Here is a 22,159-nt window from a genome sequence, read left to right on the forward strand (position 1 = left end):
ACCTTAATTCTCATCAATTATAAAAATCGGAATTTTTTTCATTTATATTTCAAATGAGTCCGGAATCATTAACAATTGAAACAAATTTTTTTCAAGTGATAAAAATAAAATGAGTAGTTTATAACTTCTTGAAAGTTTCCGAACGTTTTAATATAGTAACCGACATTAAGGGTGTTTCGCATGTTTTGTTTCGCCAATGTTCGTTCTCATTTTATTCATCGAATCGATCATGTCATGAATTTAATTGAGCTATAAAGTTGTTTTATGTATTCTGTTGAAGAAAATATCCAGGAATAACGAATGTGATGACACTTCGATTCTTCATTTTATGGATACTAAATAACATTTGTTTCGGGTTTATTTCCCATGTGTCATAGTCAGATATAAATGGATTTCATTACATGATGAGAAAGGCAACAGCAGAATAGTTCCAGAGTTTCAGGGGTAGGAATATTAGACCTGGTAATGATTATTAATCATGAATTAGGGTAACACCATTCTTGATGAGAATCTGAATATAAAGCAGGCACTCAATAAATGTTACTCAATGAATTGAAAAAACATCGCACACGGTTTATTTTTTCCTTGTTCTTCGAAAAATAACCCAGCATATGGAGAGAATCATTTAGTGAATATCATTCTGGAATATCGAGAAAAGCAATGACTTGGTGTAGCTTTTGAATGCTCATTTTGTCATGATCCTATCACAGATCACATATATATTGAAATTTATTACAACAAATGCGTTTTATAACAGCTGCCGGTTATTTTATCGTGGAGGAGTTCTTCTGAAACTCAATACCCTCAAATTCGGCATGAACATTTGAATAATTCATTTACAGTGTTTACACAAAATAACTCCGTTCTGTTTTTGCGAATATAGGCAGTTCATTCGAAATGTATGTTGTGAAAAAACAGAAGAGTGAATTTCACATCAAACTTGAAATTTCAGGGTACATATACTCTACATCTACATCTACATATTTCAAATCAATTGAATTTGGTACCATTGAAATATTAGATTTTATTTTTTGATAGTCTGCAATGAAGCAATCAACAAGACGTTTTGCACCAAGTTTACAAATGTTAGATATTTGTCATCTGGTCGCAAGATGTCCACTCGGTCGGATGTGTTATTATTGAAATATCGAGTTTTTCTTGATATTCTTCTTCATTTTCCCTGCTTATGGTAAATGAATTTCGTAAAGCAAAAGTAATTGCTATTTTGAAGTCAGGTAAAAATTCTTCCGATCCAAGTAATTATCGCCCGATAAGTTTATGAAATTGAAGTCGAGGAATAATATCCTCCAAAAATTAGCAGGATCTTCATGGGGTGCTGATGCCAACACTCTTCGTACAGCATCCTTGGCCTTGGTTTTTTCTGCTGCTGAATACTGTTGTTCTGTTTAGTTTAATAGTGCTCATGTTCATAAAATTGATGCACAGCTTAACGTTTCTATGAGAATTATTAGTGGGACTATTAGATCTACTCCTTTAGATTGGTTACCGGTGCTATCACATATAGTTCCGCCTCATATTCGTAGACAGGTTGCAGTCAAGAAATCTTGGGATAAATTTCATTTCTACCCGAACTCATTTCCAATTTTATCCTATTTCCCAGATTCTAGAAACTTCTAGATTGAAATCACGCAAACCTTTATGGACTAATACCTTCCTTGAATCCAATGAAAGCGACAAGGAAATTTGGCGTTCGGGATGGACTTCTTCTAACGTCTTCAACAAAAGTCTTGTCGGTGATCCCTCAGAAAAAGTTCTAGGTTTCAATCTTCCTAGGAAAATTTGGTGTATTTTGAATCGACTTAGAACTGGTCATGGTCGTTGTAATAGTACCCTCTTCAAATGGCATTCTATTGATAGCCCACTATGTGAGTGTGGTGTAGAAGAGACCATTGACCACTTGGTGAATGATTGTCCGATTTATAAATTTCATGATGGTTTTCAAGCTATCCATTCAGTTTCAGATTCTTTTTTAGAATGGGTAGTTAATTTCAAATCGATATAATGAAAACTAATATTTAGTATTCCTTTCTGCTTCTTTTTTTTTTTTTTGTTTTAGGATCCAATTGGAAATTATAGAGTCGTCAACCGAAAAGAGAGGATAAAGAAAATTTTGTTTTGGTTGAAGAGGAAGTCCTTCAATATAAATTATGTCAGCTTATTCTGTAAACGTTTACACAAACCAGTCACTACACCGATACGGGGAGACGGAGTTTTTGCTGAGGTTTTTATCTGTTCTCTTGTATCATACGTTGAAATGTATGATGCCCCGTTACATTTCCTCTGCTAATACTGAGATTCATCGACACATATGCTTAATTGTTTGAAATTAATATTTTGTAATTCTCTTTCTCAAAAGAATATATATATGGTAAGGTGACCAAATCAAAAATTGCCATTATGCTTAAAATTGGCATTTTAAATGTGGGATGGACCTCAGAGTAATGAACATGGGTATAGGGAGTAGGTATACGTCATTTTCAGTAAGCGGACTTTATCCCCAACATGAAAAATTGAATTTGACATAAAGGACGCGGAAATGAAAACATATCAAAAATACGATATTTCACTCAATTCGCAGGTTTCTCCAAAAAGAAAACACTTTTTACATTTAATGAATCAACATTTCCTATCAACTGAGAATTTATTCAGTTAAATTCCCAAATATAACAAAAATTCCGAAAACAAACTTCAAGATCGCAAACGACGTGAAACAACTGATAACAAAAGGAGACCAATTGTTGCCAAAATCATAGATTTCAGCAGGTAGATACAGAAAATGATACACATACTGCTTACTATAAATTCAACAATAAGGGAAAATATCATTTGCAAATATTCAAATTCTCATATTTAATCGGATATCACTCAAATAAATATTTCATTTCATTCAATATAATATTCATTTATAATGATATAATAAAATTGTGGATTTGAAAATGTACCACAATCCCATTACGTCATTTAACCATGTTGGGGACATGTAAAAGTTGCGTATATCTACTTCCTCTATCTATGTTCATAGAATATACACTAGGAGAATAAATTGAAGGATCAAAATAAAATTCGAAATTTTAAGCGTGGTCCTTTAATTTTTTGAAAATTCGATCGAATGAAACAAAAAAACCGCTCCATGGGATGAATTGAAATCGTCTGGAATTTTTGTGGTGATATTGAACTGTAAAAGGCATACTCAACATTGATGGTTTTTTCGATATTTTCAATTCAGCGCTTGATTATCCAAAAAGCCCCCCAAAAGCCCTTTTTTTATCAACTTTTCAAATTAATGTATTGAACGAAGAGAATTTTTTTTCGAAAATGCCATAGCAACTTCTTGTAGAGAATTAATTCAAGATTTCAAAACATCCCCTAAATTTTCTGTGCAAACATCGATTGGTGGGATATTGATGGTTAAAGACAAAAAGGTCCTTTTCAATTCAAAATTCGATATTTCAGAGAGACATGCTCTTATCGAAATTTCGAAAAAAGGATATTGAAGCTAATTGAACAAGTTATCTCATCCATATAGTGGTTAAGTTGAAAAAAAATTTCTCAAGTCTGTAGGCCAAAAATAAAAACTAAAAAAATTTTAGACACTGTATTCATTAGAATTGAGGGGTACACGTTGCTTGAAAAATTTTTTCATTATGAGATCTCTAAACTATAAGCTTCAGGAAGCTTTTTTTCAAATTGAGATACGACCATTGTTATCAAAAATACAGCCATTTGAAAAACCGCTAAAAATTTCGAATTTTATTTTGATCCTTTAATTTATTCCACTAGTATAGATGGTTAAAACGAACGGAACCATAAAACACAAACTGTCATCTTGACGAAATGATGGAGTGATTTGTTTCGGGAACGACCACTCAAGAATGGAAGAAACACTGGCGTAACTTACACTTTTGAGCGTTCTTTTTTTCTCGCACAAATTGTGTCCTTGGAGACAGCAGAAGTGTGTATTATCTTAGGCCAAATGTAAAATGAAACCGGGTCTGATGAAAAGAATATAATCCGTGGCTTCGCCCGAAGGTGCTTAGGACTTCAGGGAGTTCTTGAAGATGCTTGTTGAAAGTCAGACCTTCTCCATAACAATATTAATAAACTTCAAGACATCAATACCACGATAACTCGATTATTTCAAGAAAGGAATAATGAATTAATTTCAGAAGCCTTCATTGACCCCAAGAAGCATCTTGCTTGAAAACGATCACGACACCTAGGGCTTCAATTATAATTATAAATCACAGGGTTATATCAGTTCTTATAATAGGTGCTCCTAAATTTGTGGTGTTAATGAGAATAAGAGATTCCTTGGCTCATTTCAAGAAAAAAATTTTTTAAACATAGGCTTTATTTTCCTACTTTTTTTGTGATGATTAAGTATACGAGTTTATCGAATCATTATAAATTATTGCTACAAATCGGGACAATAGGCACCAAAACTAATTATTTATTTATTCATCAGAGCTTACTAACTGGATTTTTACGAAAATTTGGATTTTCCTGAGGATTTCGATAAAATAGTTCGATATAGGCTGGAAGACTGCGGTCGATAGCCATTGGATATACATGATCAATAAATTTAGTTTCTCTCTCTCTCTTGTTCGATATTTTTCTCTTCTCATTCGAGATAAGAGGCCCAATTTTGAAATATCAAATGCAAACCCCTTTTTTTATAGCATATTTGAAAGTCGGCCCTTTTGTACCCAAAATCAGATGGGCTCAAACGATTTAACGAGAATAATTACTAAGGACCTCAGTATCAGAATATGAAAAAATTTTGGTTACAACCAATTCGGATGTAAAATTTCACGCTGAATCCGAATCTACAATAAAAAAGATGGGTTTGTATTTGAAATTTCCAAATTGGACCTTATATATAATATATGTATAATATAATATTATATAATATAATATAATATGACCCCTTTTGGGTCCAAAATCTGTTGGGCCAATTCGATTCATCGGGCGAAACTACTAAAGTCCCCAGTATTAGAATAAATTCATCTTTTTCAGACTTTTGAACCACATGGTATAACTGACCACACTCAATAGAATATTGCTCAGGAATGACGTTGAACACCTGCTATCTCGCTTATGCTTCGAAAACGAGGTATATGTCATAAGACAAGAATGATTATCCCGGTGTCATCTATACGACTATATATGTTTGTCCACTTTATGATGCAACACCCTGTATAATATTCAAATATTCTAGTTAACATTCAAAAAATTATATGACACCATAGATAAAGCAGTGGATACATCGTAATCCAATTCAAAACTATAGTCCATTCAGGAATAATTGACAACGAAGTAGGCCTTGAACGTCTAGTCGCTGCTTTATTTCTGGTTATACACTAAATGTACTGTGGTTCATCATATTGTTCTCTTCATTTTTGTATCCGAGAAATCCTCAATTTTCAAAATTACGGAGGGGCGCATACAGTCATGATTCCATAATTTGGAATGCATGTTCTATAATGTGAAAATATAGTAGAATGTTTTAAAATTCCTGGAAATCCAGTTGAGAGATATCTATTTATTTTAGAATCGCCCATGAAAGACCCCATTGTAGATCATTAAAATATGTTTTTACAGCATTCAAAATATTGTAACTTCTACCCCTACCAGTGAATATGCTTGGCAAACCTTTTGGTTTTCTCTCTAGAGTCTACTATTGAATGAGACTTTCATTTTCAAATATCCATGTTGCTTCCAGACTGTCGATAAGAATTTTCCTTTTTTCAATTATTTTGAACTTGTAACCAATTAATTTTATGTAATGTCTTTAATTGATTGAAATCCTGGAGCTGTCTGGTCAGTTAAAATGCTATCCAGACTGACATATCCCTTGCTGTTGATCTTGGTAACACAAAATCGTTCAAATGATTCTTTGCAGGTGAAATCGTATTTCACAGGTTTTCTTCCAATAATAATCAAGGATGTAATGACTAATCAACTAATCGATGAGTATTCAAAAGTTATACAATTAAGTTTCACAATTTCGTGGATGAAAAGCAATAACATAAAAAAAAAGAACTATATTCAAAATATCTATCTTCTGTCACATTTCTAATACCTACCTACCCGAATACTGATAATCAAGATATTACTGAATGAGGCATTACCAATTTAATTTCGATTTTCCACAGCCGCCCGGGATATCAATAATTTCTGAATGGACTCTAAATCTCTCTACATTATTCACTATAATCTCTAAATTTGACAGCTTTAATCTAAACAATAATTATAGTATAAGTTATAACACCTCCAATGTTAAACCTTTTATAAGTCCCTCTAGCAACTTACCATAAGTAAACATGCATAAATTGAGGAATTGACAATGTAATATTGACAAAACTGATTAATTCACAACACGCTATCGAAATAGTGGAGAATTCATACTATCTTGGGTTTTTGAAGGTCAAAGTTGGGTTTAGTCGTACCACGCTTCTTCGCTCAATTCTACCACATCATATTAAATTTTGATATGTTCTATTACATCTGAAAGTTCAGATGTTTCAGATTATATGCAGACATCCCCTTCATAATACAGCCGATCTTTTTTGCTCCATGCGGAGCTCTATAAACAGAGCAGAACTACTCAGAACTGAAAGGCGGAAAGTAAAACTTGTATTCTATGCTTCCCTGGATAAATCAATAATGATCTTGTGTGAACGAGAAAGCCTGGAAGCGTATGCTAATTTGCAATATTGGGACCTTCTCGAATGTCAAGGTCATTTGATATCTACATAAGAAATATAACCTACCTTATTATTATATACGTCAAGGTAGTTTGGGGCTGAAAATATCGTGATTAGTGATGGAAATCCTGTCGTTTGGCTCTTCCTATACATTCGATACCTGAAAAGAAACACCAGTTATGACACTCGGTAATATGGGAATTTTGAATAAGTCAGTGCAGAATGTTATGATTATGTTTCTTATACATGAAGGCTATCGAAGCCAGTGAGTGTGTCGGAATTGATTTTGAAAAGCTTATAAGAAGTAATTCCGTATTAAAAAGGTTTTAATATTTTTTTGGAGAAATTACTCTTCAGTTCTACCTAATATATTTCAGAACTACCGAAAACTATTTATTAATTGGGGTTTCTCAATACCGCAGACGTGCTTGAGTGGTCGATCATTTTTGCCCTCTTTGGTACGTCCTTAGGGATCATAGAATTGTATATAGCCTATATCCGAAGATGCTATTGGAGCATGAATGACGAGCTCTCTAAGGCTCCTGACTATTTTCGGTTTTCTTCTTGAATTTTCTATGATTGGGATGACGTAACAATGAAATTTTGCATAGAGCTTGAAATTGTTATTGAATATTCACTTGCAAAATTTCGAATATCAGTGTCATCTGTTGACACTGATAAATAATATTTTTCAATGATCTGGTTGAATTTTGATTTCGATGACGCTATGAAAATTTTGAAGGCAAAGCAAACTAGAAGAAAACTAAATTATCCAGAACTGTTTAGCGTGCTTGTTCATTTTTACTTAATAGCTATCTCAGTAAATATTGGTTCTATCATACAAAAATGTTTAAATGGTCAAATATAAAATATTTTTTATGGAGATTTAGAATTCGATACTAAAAAATTAAAAAAAGCATTATAAATATAAAATAAATAAGAAAATATTGGGAATATTGGACACAATGGATGATAACCAAGTAATAATAAATATAAAATTTTTATATGAACTGGTATTTTTTGAATGGAACACCCTGTATTTTATTTGCCAAATCGGTAGAACTCTTTCTACTGATTTTGAATTGATTGATGTTATTTTTGTCAGTTTTCGAAAAATATAGATTTTTCGTCCAAATCTGAGGTAGCAGTAGGGCACCACATGACAATGCTGCGATTTCTTCATAGAATTCATTGTTGAAAATTCATCATTCGAATTGATTGAATATAAATTGTTGAAGATTAACTGAGTACTAATGTTTGAAAATTCAATGAAAATTCATTCTTGAAAATTCATTGAAAATCATTTCATGAAATTTGCCTAGTTTCACTTAGATACCTATACGAAATCTGATTTAATTTACATTTATGTTGATATCTTTTTATTTTCATTCATCAACAAATTTTTTCAGATGTAAGAAATCGCGTTCTACAACTATCTTCGATTAAAAGGAAAAAATTAATATTTTTCGGAAACTTACAAAGATAATCTCCATAAATTATATATATGTAGGCTTGGTTAATCGATCGTCTAGAGGTATGATTCGATTACCTGGCCTTTCGTCTTTTTCTCCGCGACTTTGTTGAATTTGCAATAATTAAACTCTTCTGAATTATTTACATCTATTTACAAAGCCACACTTATACAGTACAACTCAGTATTGAGAAGATCCTAATTACAAGTTTCTCGCTACGGTACTGAATTTCGTCTTTAACTTGTTCGTTGATTACTCGAAACGTCTTCGTCGTACTTCAAGTTTTCGGTTGTCTCGTCTTTGATTTGTTCGCGACTCGTCTTTACCTAGTCCGCGAACCGTCTTTACGTCGTACGTCTTAAGTTGACGTCTTTGACTTAAGTTAAGCTGTACCGTCTGTACCCGTCTTCGGTTTAATCTTAACTGTCCTCTCTGCCGATTGGAACTACCCTGTCTCGAACATTGACCTCCCTTCTTTTCGTTTTGGCCTCACCCTTAGGGGAAAGTACCATCTCCTAGTCCAATAAGGGCTTTTGTCGTACCACCCCCAAAGATCTTCGCGGATTCCTGGGAAACGAATATTCTAGAAGGACTAGAACCTGAGAAACATATGTAACACATCTGGTACAACCGTCTTGTTTCCCAACCCCAGTAAATCTCTTAAGTTTTACAACCGACATAATACATTCTTCGACACCCCGAAGAATTACACATCTTTTTTACATTATGTACAATAACAATTCGTTCCCCGTAAATTCATTGAATTTGTCATGCCCTTGGCACTTGAAGAGACTTGTAGGTCTCCAAGCATCCGGTTGACCATCTCAATTATTTACAGGGAACAATAAACTGGATCCTACATATATACATATTTGAAATTAGGGGAAAGAGCTCTACCGAAAGGAAAATGAAATACAGAATGTTTCATTTGAAGAATACCAATTCACATAGAATTATTCGGTTTGTAACGTTCTTTTCTATTTCCTAGTGCTGAATTCCGAATCCCAATGAAGAATACTTATTATTAGATATTTGCCCATTTAAACGTTATTGTGAGACCAATATCAACTGAATAACCTATTGAGAGAAATATAAACAATCACCTTGTACAAATTGAGTAAACGGTTACTAAATTTTCGGAATCCATGTATTTTTTGATACACATTTTCCCCATCTGTGTCTCATAGTCCAAAAAAAAACTTACTGAATTTTCAAATACATTCTCAGACCTGTATATTTATTTCACAAAAGTGCATTTTAGGAATCGTAAGCTTACAAAAAGGAACTGTTTCTCTGAGACTGATATACATACATAGCAATCATATTAGATAGTCATGGATCTTCTCTCTTACTCTTCTGTGAAATAGGTATTCAACTTAACTTTTGGATTTGTTTGATAACTGACAAAGAAACTGCAACACTCAGAAGGATCTGATCAATTAGACTCATTCAACCTTTATAATTTATAACACCTTATAAAATAAAAATTGGAGCTAGGTATCATTATTCTCAACCGAATATTTTCAGGAACAAAATTGTAACTCTCAGATTTTCTCTGACGAGGCTCAGCATTTTCGTAATATCATTAACAGCTCAGCGAGTAACACTAATAACACAACTGATGAATTTCGTGTTAATAGGGCTATCGCCGCTCCTCGTAAACACATACAACAACATGAAAGTTCGCAACTCTATTTCTTTCGGCACCCAAAACGGTATTATCGAAAGTTTCTACCAAGGCGATCGTGAAATTGTTCAAATCACGTGATTTTGCACGTCCGAGCACCCTCGCAACAGTGTTCCGGCAGGAGATGGTATCACTCCGATAAAAACTTCCGCAGGGCAATTTTCATACAGAAGTTAGGCCGGGTACTTGTTACTTCAGCGGCCAACCGCCTGGAGCGTGACTGCCGTCGTATTAAAGCGACAGATCTAGATAATTCCAGTTATTATTCGCATCTGAAAAACCTTCAAGGAGAGATAAAAACGTAGGGAAGAATTAAAATTTCCAGATTATATTGATTTCCAGAAGGGAGCGTATAATTTGGCCGGTGGAAGTTGTTATCTCAACATTTTTCAGTCGTTTTCTTGTTTGCATTTCCAACCTGACCGTGTTCGAGAAATCAATTCGATATTTTAGGTGGAATTTTCTGGGGATTTGAGTTACACGGAGCATTACTTTTGGATTAGATAAGCATTACTGCGCTTCCACTTTGTTTGAGCGTAAACTCTGGCTTTAAGGTGCTTACGGGTGAAGTTGTCTGAAAGAACGTAATCAATTCATATTGAATTGAATTCTGTTATTGAATATCCCAATAACCCCAGTAAAATCTGTCACTCCGTTTTCGTTCAATAATTTTCGATGAAACTTTCAAAAATTAAGATGTCATGTTCAGTACATGTAAACTACAACCATATTGTTGTACACTTAGTAAAGAAAATGCAATTAAATTCAAGAGCTGGATGTTCTCCAAGAACTGAAATGTAGTGATCATAGTCCTAATTGGTCAGACTGAATTCAAGGACTTAAGCTTCAAACAGTAGATAAAAGTATCATTCAATGAAAAAATAAATAAATAGGAGAAATAATTTGATAAGAAAGAATAATACCAAAGAAAATTGGTGGAATTATGCAAAATCCAAAATACACAATTATGTACTTATGCATAATATTTCATAGTTTTATTTTTGAATATGTTCATACAAAACCGAATGATTCTGTGAGAAAAAACTCAAAAACTTGTCAAATGCAACACATATCTCCAGATGAATTAATTCAATGGAAAAAGTAAAGGAGATGAATATTATTATTCTGCAAAGAAAAATATATTCTCGCTATAACAAAGAAATTCACATGACCTTGAAATGACATTGGAGTCATTGAATGTCTGCATTTGATGAATAAGTACAAAGAAAAATGTTTTTGGTCCAGGCCCTCCCCAATGAGTTATTTCAGTGGATAATTCAAAATGAGTTAGTCTGTATAGGTGGTATCTTCATTTCCATAGATAACAAAAAATTTCAATAAAATGTAGGTATCTGCATAAAGATATTCAACATAAAAGACGGTTCAAAGTCAATATGTAAATAATGAACAAATGAAAACTAAACTTGAATATAAATACATTCTAACTAAAACAATCCAAATTACGTGCTAGGCTTGTATTCTCGATAAGCCTATTATACTGGAAGTACATATATAACTATGTCTTAAAGATCACTAGTCGAGAGTAGGCACTCAAATCGCTCAATTTAGTAATCTGACAATTTGTAAGAAAATCTGTATAATAGATCATTTCTCAGCTCAGTTTTATAATATCTCGTGATGGATCAGTCGAATTTTTGAAGGTTATCGATGAGAAATAAAATAATCAATAAAATTCACGATACGGGTCAAATTCGATCGGACTGGTTAAAGTCTAAGTTTATAACACTCCCCAAAAAGCCCAACTCCAAAAAGTGCAGTGAATATCGCCTTATAAGCTTGATGAGTGCCACATAGAAGGTGTTCTTGAGAATTATTCATGCTGGAATAAGAACAAAATTAGAGCAACGTCTAGGTTACACACAGTTCGGATTTAGATGTGGGTATGGAACAAAGGAGCCCCTCTTTGCGATGCAGGTCTTGGTCCAAAAATGTCTTGATCAACAAAAAGATATCTATGCCTGCTTCATCGACTCTGAGAAAGCGTTTGACACCGTCAAACACGACATACTTTACTATTACAACGTTCAGGAATTGATACTAAGGACATTCAAATTATAAAAAATCTTTACTGGAATCAAACAGCCAACATTAAGCATGGAGACATAACGGGTCCGGACATTGCAATCCCTAGGGGAGTTAGACAGGGTTGCATCCTTTCCCCACTGCTGTTCAATTTCTGCTCTTAGGGAATCTTTGTGGAGGTACTAGAAGAACATAATGAAGGCATCAACATTAATGGGGTACCAATCAGTAATCTAAGTTTTGCAGATGATACTGTCTTGCTTGCGGATAGTATTGAAGACTTACAGATGATGCTATGTAGAATAACTACAATAAGTAACCATTTTGGACCTAAGATCAACAGAAAGAAAACCAAATTTATGGTGATTAGAAAGATGAATATCCAAAATATCAATCTGCAAATAGGAACTGAATCCATCGAGAGAGTACACCGCTATAGGTAAGTATTTAGGATACACAATAAATGATGGATGGGACCCTGATTTAGAGATTCAGATCAGGATTGAGATTGCAAGAACATTGTTCATAAAATGAGAAAGCTCTTGAGTACCCGAAACTTAAGCATTGGTACCCGATAGAGAGCCACGAAATGCTACGTGCTCTCTAAGTTTCTTTACGGTGTGGAAGGGTGGACGTTAAAGCTGATAACTTGATGATGTTTGTTGATCAAATGCGCCAGTTTGTAGAGTGGCTACAAAACGCCGAAGAGGAAAGCGACTCAGACGGGAGTAGCGACTAGGTGTGTTTCTTTTATGCAATTTTTTTTATACTGATCATTTGAAAAAAATAAAAATTATGAGAAAATTAGAGGCCCTTGAAATGTGGCTATAAAGACGCATACTAAGAATACCATGGACCGAAAGGGTGACCAATGCGGAGGTACTGAGAAGAATGAATAAAGATCTAGAATTGCTTGCAACTGTTGAGAAAAAGAGAGCATCCTGCCTGCGCCACGTGTTTCATGATGGCAAGTATGTTCTTTTGCAACTTATCATGGAGAGAAAGATAGTAGGAAGGAGAGGATTGGCCGAAAGAAACAGTCCTGGATGAAAAAACTGCGTGAGTGGTTCCAAATACCAGAAGCTTCAACTATATTTCACGCGGCACAGAACTGAGAAAACTATCACATGATGGTCGCCAACCCTCGGTAGAAGACGGCACAGAAAAAAGAAGATGGGCACAATCTAGTTCTTTATTTTGTCATGTAAAATTGAAAATTCTATGCCAGTAATTGGCAGTAATATTGGATTAACAAAATTGAATATGAAAATCTTTGTCCTGTCTTTCGATCTCTCACGTCTTTCAAGAAAGAAGATCTGTTCTTAAAAAAGTAAACGTACATTTGAAAAATAAACAAACTTATCAAAGGCATTTTCTTATAGCTGCCAAACAAAGGCTCATAGGAACTCAGGAATAATTGATTAAACTTACCCAGCATCCTGTGCTTCGTGTGCCCTTATAATCGATAGAAGGTTATTATTTTGTAGGAAGTCACAACAGGCGGCATAACTGAAAAGTAAAATCAATTAAGTGATAAAAAATATACCAGGTATATACTAATAAATACTTATATGAGCTTGATTTGTTATGTAATATTCATAAATAAGGAAGCCTATTCATATCATGAATATTTTCAACCACTTTAACATCAAAAATGGTTCATTATTCGTCAAAAGGTCTGACTACGATACATGAGTAGGCGCAGGTTTTTGGAAACCCCATACCGGTACCGATATTTCTCCTGAACCTGAGTTTCTCAAGCTTCAGAGAAGCGATGAAAAATGTCACAGAGCATCTCATAATAATTCGAGTTTTGATGTGCCTACGATCACTAAAGTTATTGGGAGGTAACCAATTCGCAAAATGTCAGTATATTAAGGTGGGTTTGATAGTTTCACAGCCAACCATAATAGTATATTCTAAAACAAGTTGCAGAATGGACTCATACGTTCGAAAACTCGATCCTTCGTAGCTCGTTTCGAATTTCGTATTCGTAATTATAGAAATTCAACGAAAAATTCAGATTATACATCTTAGTGACTTTTATATTGTATCTTGGCAGTTGAAAGTATCATATATTTCGAATTTTGAAATAATTTATAATAATGCATTGCAATCATGAATTATGCCTAACGTAATCGATTCAAGACCACCAAAATTGAGAGAAATTGAGAATAATGTTGAAAATCATCTCACTATATCCTAATTATATTATATTCACAATTGAAGTGAGTTGAAAGTTGATAGAAAAGTCTGTGTTGACAACCACAAAACGAAAAACATAACTGAAAACAATGCTGTAATGAGATCTTTACAGCACTGTTTTTAGTAATGTAATGAACTCATTACGATACTGAAATAGAGAAATAGTAATTTACGTAACAAGTCCGGAAAATATTTTTTTTTTGGACGAATAGACAAAATTCCAGGACGAGCGTAAGCGAGTCCTGGAAGTCTGTGAGTCCAAAAAAACCATTTTCGGGCGTGTTGCGTACAATATTTTTTCGGCAACCATGTAAAATAACACTATCGCTGCTGCTTTCCATATTTTATTGCGATTGCGATAAAAAAACATGCAAATTTTTGACAACTAATTTCATATGAACTGTCAGCCGTTATCTCGGTTGCTATGGATTCTATGATTCTTTTCCGGCCTAGTCCGAGAAGTACGTACTTTCCGGACTAGGCCGGGAAATGCTACTTTCTCAGAGAAAAAGCGTCCGGGAAGTGAGCACTTCCCGGACGGTTGCCGAAAAAATAGTTTTTCGGCAAGCAGACAAATTTTCAACTCTGGAAAAAGTACCTCCCCGGGGTTGCGGGTTCAAATCCCGCTAGGGGAGGTACTTTTTCCAGAGTTGAGAATTTGTCTGCTTGCCGAAAAACTATTTTCTTATATTTATCTCACAGACTCACACAGACACTCACTTTCGTATCATGAATTATGCCTAACGTAGTCGATTTAACACCACCAAAATTGAGAGAAAGTGAGAATAATGTTGAAAATCATCTCACTATATCCTAATTATATTATATTGACAATTGGCTTGAGTTGAAATTGGATAGAAAAGTCTATGTTGACAACCACAAAACGAAAAATATAACTGAAAACAATGCTGTAATGAGATCTTTACAGCACTGTTTTTAGTAATGTTATGAACTCATTACGATACTGAAATAGAAAAAAATATATTGCAATATAATATAGAAAACCAAATGACACGCATAGCAGAATAAATCACATTTTCAAGTCAGTATGGTCATATTGAGGAGTAAGTTGAAGTTAATATCTTCGGATTTGAGATATAGATTCTGTTGGTGAGAACGTTCGGTTGAAATAAATTACTCATCGAAAAAAAAAGAAATCGGAGATTACCAGAGGTTTTCCGAACAAATCTCTGCTGAATAAACATATTGTACTACAGTCCGCCTCAAAAACTTCTCTAAGATTTTCGTTGTAATTGAATTTTGTTCTCTCAGATATCCATGAATCAGTTTGAGACCAGCAAAAGTTTTCAAAATACGAGAAGTTAGTATATCGACCCCGGAAGGCTCTGTGTTCCGAATGTGAGGTTCCTGTCCTGGACCTGGAAAACTTTTTAAAGTTTGGAGACTGTCCATCCATTCGCTGTGGAGTAAGCAATTTACAGTAATGCGGATGAAGTGAAGGTGGGACTCAGCGAGGGACTCAGTAATAAAGTCTTCAAATAAGACAAATGGTTCTCCTGACTCGCACAAACATTGAGATGCAATTCTTGTGCTTTTTGAGCGCTCGTTGCCCGCACAGACCTGCTCCATCATCACACTGTCTATAATATTATATTTTTCAGTCGGGAATGGTCTGAATCGGTAACTTTCGACTCGCTGATGATGAATCCGTCCTCAAATTCGATTCTCATTTTGATTCAGCCACATACACGATTTCGAAAGGAACAACCTGAAAACATGGAATTTTCAGTGTAGATCCGGATTTCAGTGAATATTGCAGTCCATTAAAGAACAAAATCCTACTAGGTGATCTTCATATATTCGTTCGAATTTTTTTCTAGTTAATATCAAAATTGCAAATTCGATCGAGATGAAAATTTTCATTTGAATGTAGAATGACAACTTGTTCAAAATTCCATGATTTACTGGTTCTGGTAACGCGATCCTCATGAATTTTTGAATGAATTGTTTATTCTAATTTTAAAATAAAAAATTGATCTTCATCGAAAATGTTGTTTTGACATTATCAGTGAAACAAAATTTCAATCACCACAGGATTTACGGAAATCCTAGTTTGATTTTGCTTATGAATATAAAGAACTGCGGCATTCGAGATTCCTGACCCTGAAAAATTTCAAGCTTCTAGGTTTCCTCATTCGATTCGAGAGTTATCGTTTGCATGAATCGATAGAATTTATCAGGTTGAAAATAAACTTTTTTTCTTCTTCTTCATAATTCCTCAGAATTGACTTTCAACACAAATTTGTCAAGCAGTGAGTGGAACCGTATCGCCCAGCAAAAAATTTGAAAAATACGAACATTGTGATGAAATCAAGGAGTGATCTGTACGGGGAAGAGCGCGAACAATCAATTCGTTTCTAAATATGAAAAAAATTCTCGAAAATCATTCACTGGTAAAAATTTTTCAGTAAATATTATATTGAGTATGATGATAGTAATTAATATTTCTACTTCATGTTCATATGATGTTCGACGCTCAAACATCATTTCTAATTCTTCAATCCACAATGGACTATTACTTCGATTAATTTTGTTTAATTGAGGAGCAAATTCCACGGGACGACCAACCGAAACCTACTGACTGGAGGAAATGCTGTCGAAATTGAAGCAATTACTGCGGATGACGTAAAATCGAGTGACCAATATCCTTATTATTCAAATTAGTATACAGGGTGTCCCGTAAAGACGACGTCAAACCGAGAGAGAATGTAGATCAAAGGATAACCCACCTGCTATGACAAAATTCCCATTATAAATGTCTTACCGTTTTCGAGATTTTTTTTTTTTTTTTGAAAATAATGAATTTTTGCCCCTTTCAATAGTTTTGTCCTTACGGTTGGTACAATTTCAGATCTTTTTCGTTAATTTTTTCAGTAAAATATTGCTGACGAATGATTTCAACGTTTACATTGAAAACATCCTCCGAAAATTTTAGAGGGCGGCTATGAGAAATATTTTTATTGAAATTTTGGTAGTGGATTATTTTATTCATGAAGTTTAGCCCATCGTAGTGAAAAAAAAATGTACCGAGCTTACTGCTGCACATCAAACCAATAAACTGTCTATTTTATAGTGATTTCAAAGAGGTATCACACAAGTCATTTGTTATTCAAAGAAAAAAGATATGGCTGTTTTTATCCAAATGGGTAAGTTTCTGACAAAATCAAGTTTGTCAATTCTGTTGAGAAATCTTCGATGTTGCATTACTTAGTGAACAATGGCAATTGTTTACGTGCGAAAATATTACTCGCAGAATTATTCACCTCAACGAAATTCAATTTTGCCGGCAAATTTCGGAAAACATCATGCAGATCCAGATTTTTTTATTAAGATCATTTGGAGCGACGAGTCTTTCTGTACCAAGAATGGGTACATAAAGACCTTAATTCTCTGGACTTTTAATATTGGGGCTGCCTAAAAGACAAAGTATACGCAACACCCATACGTGATGAAGTCGAATAGCGGATGCGTTCTCTCAATTCGGCTTCATCACCTATGGGTGTTGCGTATACTTTGTCTTTTAGGCAGCCCCAATAATAAAAGTCCATAGGATTTAGGTCAGGTGAACGAGGAGGCCACAAAATTTCACCTTCTCTTCCGGTGGGGATAAGTTATATTCAAATGTGCGGTAACTTCGAGTCCGTAATGTGCTGGGCATCCATCATGTTGAAACCACAGACTACAGTTCGATCGGGCCCAAAATTGCACCATTAAATATTCCAGTCCATAAATTGATCTTGAATCGATATTGTGATCTAACTTCTCTCACCTCGTGTGGATTTATGATATTCCAGCTAAGCAAATTGTGGAGATTCATGTACCCATCCTTGGTACAGGAAGACTCATCGCTCCAAATGATCTTATTAAAAAAATCTGGATCTGCATGATGTTTTCCAAAATTTGCCGGCAAAATTGAATTTCGTTGAGGTGAATAATTATGCGAGTAATATTTTCGCACGTAAACAATTGCCATTGTTCACTAAGTGATGCAACATCTAAGATTTCTCAACAGAATTGACAAACTTGATTTTGTCAGAAACGTACCCATTTGGATTAAAACAGCCATATCTTTTTTCTTTGAATAACAAATGACTTGTGTAATACCTCTTTGAAATCACTATAAAATAGACAATTTATTGATGTGATGTGCAGCAGTAGCACGGTACATTTTTTCCACACCGATGGGCTACTTTATGAACAAAATAATCCACTACCAAAATTTCCAATGAAAATATTTCTCATAGCCCCCCTCTAAAATTTTCGGAGGATGTTTTTAATGTAAACGTTGAAATCATTCTTCAGCAATATTTCACTGAAAAAATTAACCAGAAAGATGTAAAATTGTACCTACCGTAAGGGCAAAACTATTGAAAGGGGCAAAAATTTATTATTTTCAAAAAAAAAAAATATCTCGAAAACGGTAAGACTTTTATAATGGGAATTTTGTCTTAGCAGGTGGGTTATCCTTTGATCTACATTCTACCTCGGTTTGACGTGGTCTTTACGGGACACCCGTATAAGCTTCGATTGTAATTAATGAAATAATTTCCTTCAAGTTTAATCATTGAACCTGGTCGACAAACTGTGAAGTTCCGATTATCCCTTGATCTTCTGAGTCTGGTTGTACATATTATCGCACAGAAATTATCCTTAAGTCAAGTGTCGTGTCGAACCATAAAAGTCCCATTCTTGGTTCTTCGTAAGGGAAGAAAAAGTCAAGATCGGTCAAGAACATGGAAAAACCCTTGCGAGACGTCGCAAATGGGAAAGAAAGTTGATTAGGCGACCGATAACTAAGATTTATAAACCAGATCAACAAGAAAACTATCAACCTGCCTATAGGAGTACCTCATCGAGATGACGACCACTTCAACAGACTTTCTTGACCAGCTCTATACCTGGGCGAAAATGCAAATTCAGGAATTCGTATTGTTATCAATAAAATCATTATTCCCTTCAATTCTAATAATTTACTCTTGTCCACAAATTGTGGAGTTAAGAATTTCTGTGACTGTTTGTTCAGTTTGTCAAACAAATATAAGCCTTAAGTTAAGTGTTGTTTCGAACCATACAAGCAATATTTTTTGGTCCTTTGAGCCGGATAATTTTCACGTTCCTTATTCCAATCATACCAGCTAGCGCCTTCAAAGAAACTTTTCAGTGTCATATCTCAAGAATTCCAGAGAAAATCACGACCTAACTAAGAAGAAATCAACTTCCGCGAAGAAACGATCAAGTGCCACATCTAGCGCTCAAGAAAAAACTTCTGGATCCAAAAAACAAAAACATTTTGTTCTTCACCCGTCACAATGAAAAAAGAAAACTAGAAGAGCAAGTCAAGAACTCAAAAGAATGTTATTTTCTCTCAAGAAATATGGAAAGGAGATTAGGCAACCTGAAATCTAGATTTGTAAACTTCCAGTGGAACAAGAAAACTATCACCCTGTCAAAGCGGGAACTTCATCAAGACCAAGACTCCTTCATCAGTCTTTCTTGATCAGCTCTATACCGTGTCGAAAATACAATTCTAGGAATTCCAAATCATCAATTCCTGACCATGTACAACAAAGATCATATAACTCACTACTTGCGAACTAGTATATCAACTCAACCTTGAATTGAAGTGAAACAAATTGGATGGCACTTGAAGGAGAAATCACCTGTCTGCATGACGCCAAAACAAAAACCTGCAGGACTTCGGCCTTTGGAGCAATGTTTAAAATCAAAACATTATTTCCAATAATTCGATCCGCAATGGATATATACTTCTATTAATCTCGTTCAATTTGTAAGCGAATTCCATGGAACCAGCAACCAGAACCTGGGGACTCGAGTTTATTCCGTCGAAACTAGAACAATTCCTGGGCATGATGAAAAATCAAGTGGCCAATGTTGATCATTTTCAAATAAGTATATGTACAAGCTTAGCTTGAAATCAATAAAATCATCATTCCCTTCAAGTCTGATCATTTAAACTAGTCAATAAATTGTGGAATTAAGAATATCCCTTGAACTTCTGAGTCTGGTTGTTCAGTCAAGTGTTGTTTCAACCGAAAAAAACAACATGTCATCGAATATTTGAAAAAAGAAATTCTCAAAATGATTCCTTCACATATACCTACCTGCTTTCTTTGAAATATATCAATCTTTTTATCGGACGTCATCCGGTAATTGATTTCTACGCATTAGAATTTTTTTCTCAACGACCTGAAATTTTTATTATTGGCAGTAATGAGACAAAACTGATGTCAATAATGGAAATGGAATAGTTATTTATAATACAAGTGCAGAAGGCATTGATATTCTTCCACGAGTTCAAAAACGAGCCACGAAGTGGCGAGTTTTGGAATGAACGAGTGGTAGAATGAGCCTTCTGTACGAGTATTATACATTATTTTCTCTAATTCATTGCATTTTCATTGAAATTAATGAAATATTTCCATAAATATATTTTAGTGATTTTTGCATTGAAAAATGTTGGTTGGCAGAACTGATGATTTCTTTAAGGCAAATTGATGAATTGACAGATAAAGCCGTGGCGGAAAGTTCGGAGTACCAACATAGAATAATACAATATAACCATGAAAACTGTGCGTTTCTGATATATTCTCGCACGATTTTGTTCTACAAGATGTGGAAGAATGAACGGAATAACCACAGAATAAGAGAAAAAATTTTCCATTATGATTATTGAGAGAAGAACGAAATGTTTAACTCTCTTCTATGTTCTCCTATATTCATTTTCCAGAACTAACTCACAGTCCGCCATCTTAAACCTGAGGTAATTAGTGATCTTACCCTCTGGATAGGGGCTACTCAGCCAGAAACAACCTCCGCTACCCTAGTTTTCACCAAGACGGCGCCATCCCTGTTCCATTACCCCATAAAGACAGAATGAACTAATGAATATCTCAAGAAGGCATTACGAAGCAGAAACGCACAAAGCGACTGCCAGCGTTGTTACGCCATGGAGGCGACATTTACATAATGGATGTGTTGCATTAGCCTCGTCGAGTGGCCAGCAAGCGATATATGTTTCGCTGGGAAGTGTAAACCTTGCTATACGAGCACTATACGGAAATGCGGCAATTTCGTGGATTTTGTTACGGGTGTATATGAACGTAATGGCCTTACCAATAACTTAGTTTCTGTATCTAATGGAATACAGGATATACGTTTTTCCCTGTGAAATTTTCAGAAAATGCGATTCGACATGGCTTCTTAGAGGAAAAATTCTTCTACAACAGCACAGCAGAAACACTCCATAAGATTTCAAATAGAATTGACGGTGGCAAAAAGTGCAAATTAGCCTCATGCAACCTCAACAAATCATTCGATAGCATCGACCACCAGCTGCTGCTAATGAAGTTAGCATATTGTTGAGTGAGGGGAGTGCCACTTGACCTATTTATCAGTTACTTTAAGGACTTTTATCAATGAATACAAATTGAAACAGACAGTTCTGATTGGGAGCTGATTGAAAGTGAAGTTCCGCAAGGGTCAATTATGGGATCCACATTGTTCCTGATATATGTCAATGACCTCAATTTACTGAAAGCTCAACAGTGGTTCAGTGAGAATATGAAGAAAATGAATCCCAAGAAGATGCAATCTATTTATTTCGCAACGGAAGCCCCAAAGATCACTTGCCTCAAGTTGAAAAGGATCCAAGTCCAGTCAGACCTCAAGTCTCGCCTCAAGTTTACAACTCACAGAAATGAACTGGGAAAAAGTCTATCGAATGGAATCTTTGTTATAAGAAGAATAAGGCAATTAAACGGAGAACAGACCGAAAGGATTGCATACTTTGGAGCATTTCATTCGACTATTTCGTGAATGCACATACAATTTCAAACGTAGATATGGTCGTGCTCCATATTCTGGAAATAAATAAGAATTGTTTTGGTTTTTTTTAGGGTTGTTTCCTGAAGAGACATCTGTACCAGTTATTCACTATTATATTTCTGAAAATCCACCTGCTATCTCGGAAACTAGCCATATTT

General features: G+C 34.7%; 1 protein-coding gene across 9 annotated transcripts in view; it reads right to left on the bottom strand.

Moving 5' to 3' along the window:
• The window catches only part of LOC123673514 (serine/threonine-protein phosphatase 2B catalytic subunit 3-like), a 220,792-nt gene that overhangs the window by 26,831 nt on the left and 171,802 nt on the right, over positions 1–22,159 (bottom strand). For all 9 annotated transcript variants that reach the window (XR_006746483.1, XM_045608044.1, XM_045608042.1 and 6 more), the window contains exons 7-8: positions 13,362–13,439; positions 6,795–6,888 (exon numbers count right to left, since the gene is read on the bottom strand). Coding sequence is in view for 8 of the 9 variants with exons in the window: in XM_045608044.1 (XP_045464000.1) it covers positions 6,795–6,888; positions 13,362–13,439 (172 nt within the window). In the remaining variant the exon portion in view is untranslated. The remainder of the gene's footprint in view (positions 1–6,794; positions 6,889–13,361; positions 13,440–22,159) is intronic.

The sequence above is a fragment of the Harmonia axyridis genome, chromosome 2 (genome assembly GCF_914767665.1).
Source record: "Harmonia axyridis chromosome 2, icHarAxyr1.1, whole genome shotgun sequence".
Lineage (NCBI taxonomy): Eukaryota > Metazoa > Arthropoda > Insecta > Coleoptera > Coccinellidae > Harmonia > Harmonia axyridis.